A 385-nucleotide genomic window follows, 5' to 3' on the forward strand; every position below is an offset into this window, starting at 1 on the left:
CCATGGTTTGCAAGGACGAGGTGTGTCTGTGGTTTAAGGACAATGAGCCGCACCGCCGCCTCGAGCTGCTGTGCGGCCTGCTCAACATGTGTCTGCCGCTCGAGCTCAGGTTCGTGGCCTCCTGCGTCGAGGACCTGGCCAAGCGCGACAGCCACGACCTCAGGGAGGCCCACTACAAGGCCAACAACCTGCACGAGGTCGCCAAGCTGGAGAACCTGCTGGACGAGCGGACGCGCAGCAAGGCCATCGTGTTCATCGCGCTGCTCACCGCCAGGAACCACACCTGCTCCAGCCGCCTCTTCCAGGCCGTGGCGGGCGCCCAGCAGGGGCCCGGCCTCCAGGGGCCCGGCCTCCAGGGGCCCGGCCTCCAGGGGCCCCGCGGCGA

General features: G+C 68.8%; 1 protein-coding gene across 1 annotated transcript in view; it reads left to right on the top strand.

Moving 5' to 3' along the window:
- Positions 1-385, top strand: part of LOC119586818 (mucin-5AC-like) — a gene marked incomplete in the record, with an annotated part of 19,136 nt that continues 18,751 nt past the window's right edge. Inside the window, 1 exon segment of the mRNA XM_037935544.1 lies at positions 1-336. Within this exon segment, the coding sequence (XP_037791472.1) occupies positions 43-336 (294 nt within the window).

Source organism: Penaeus monodon, chromosome 22 (genome assembly GCF_015228065.2).
Source record: "Penaeus monodon isolate SGIC_2016 chromosome 22, NSTDA_Pmon_1, whole genome shotgun sequence".
Classification (NCBI taxonomy): Eukaryota; Metazoa; Arthropoda; class Malacostraca; order Decapoda; family Penaeidae; genus Penaeus; species Penaeus monodon.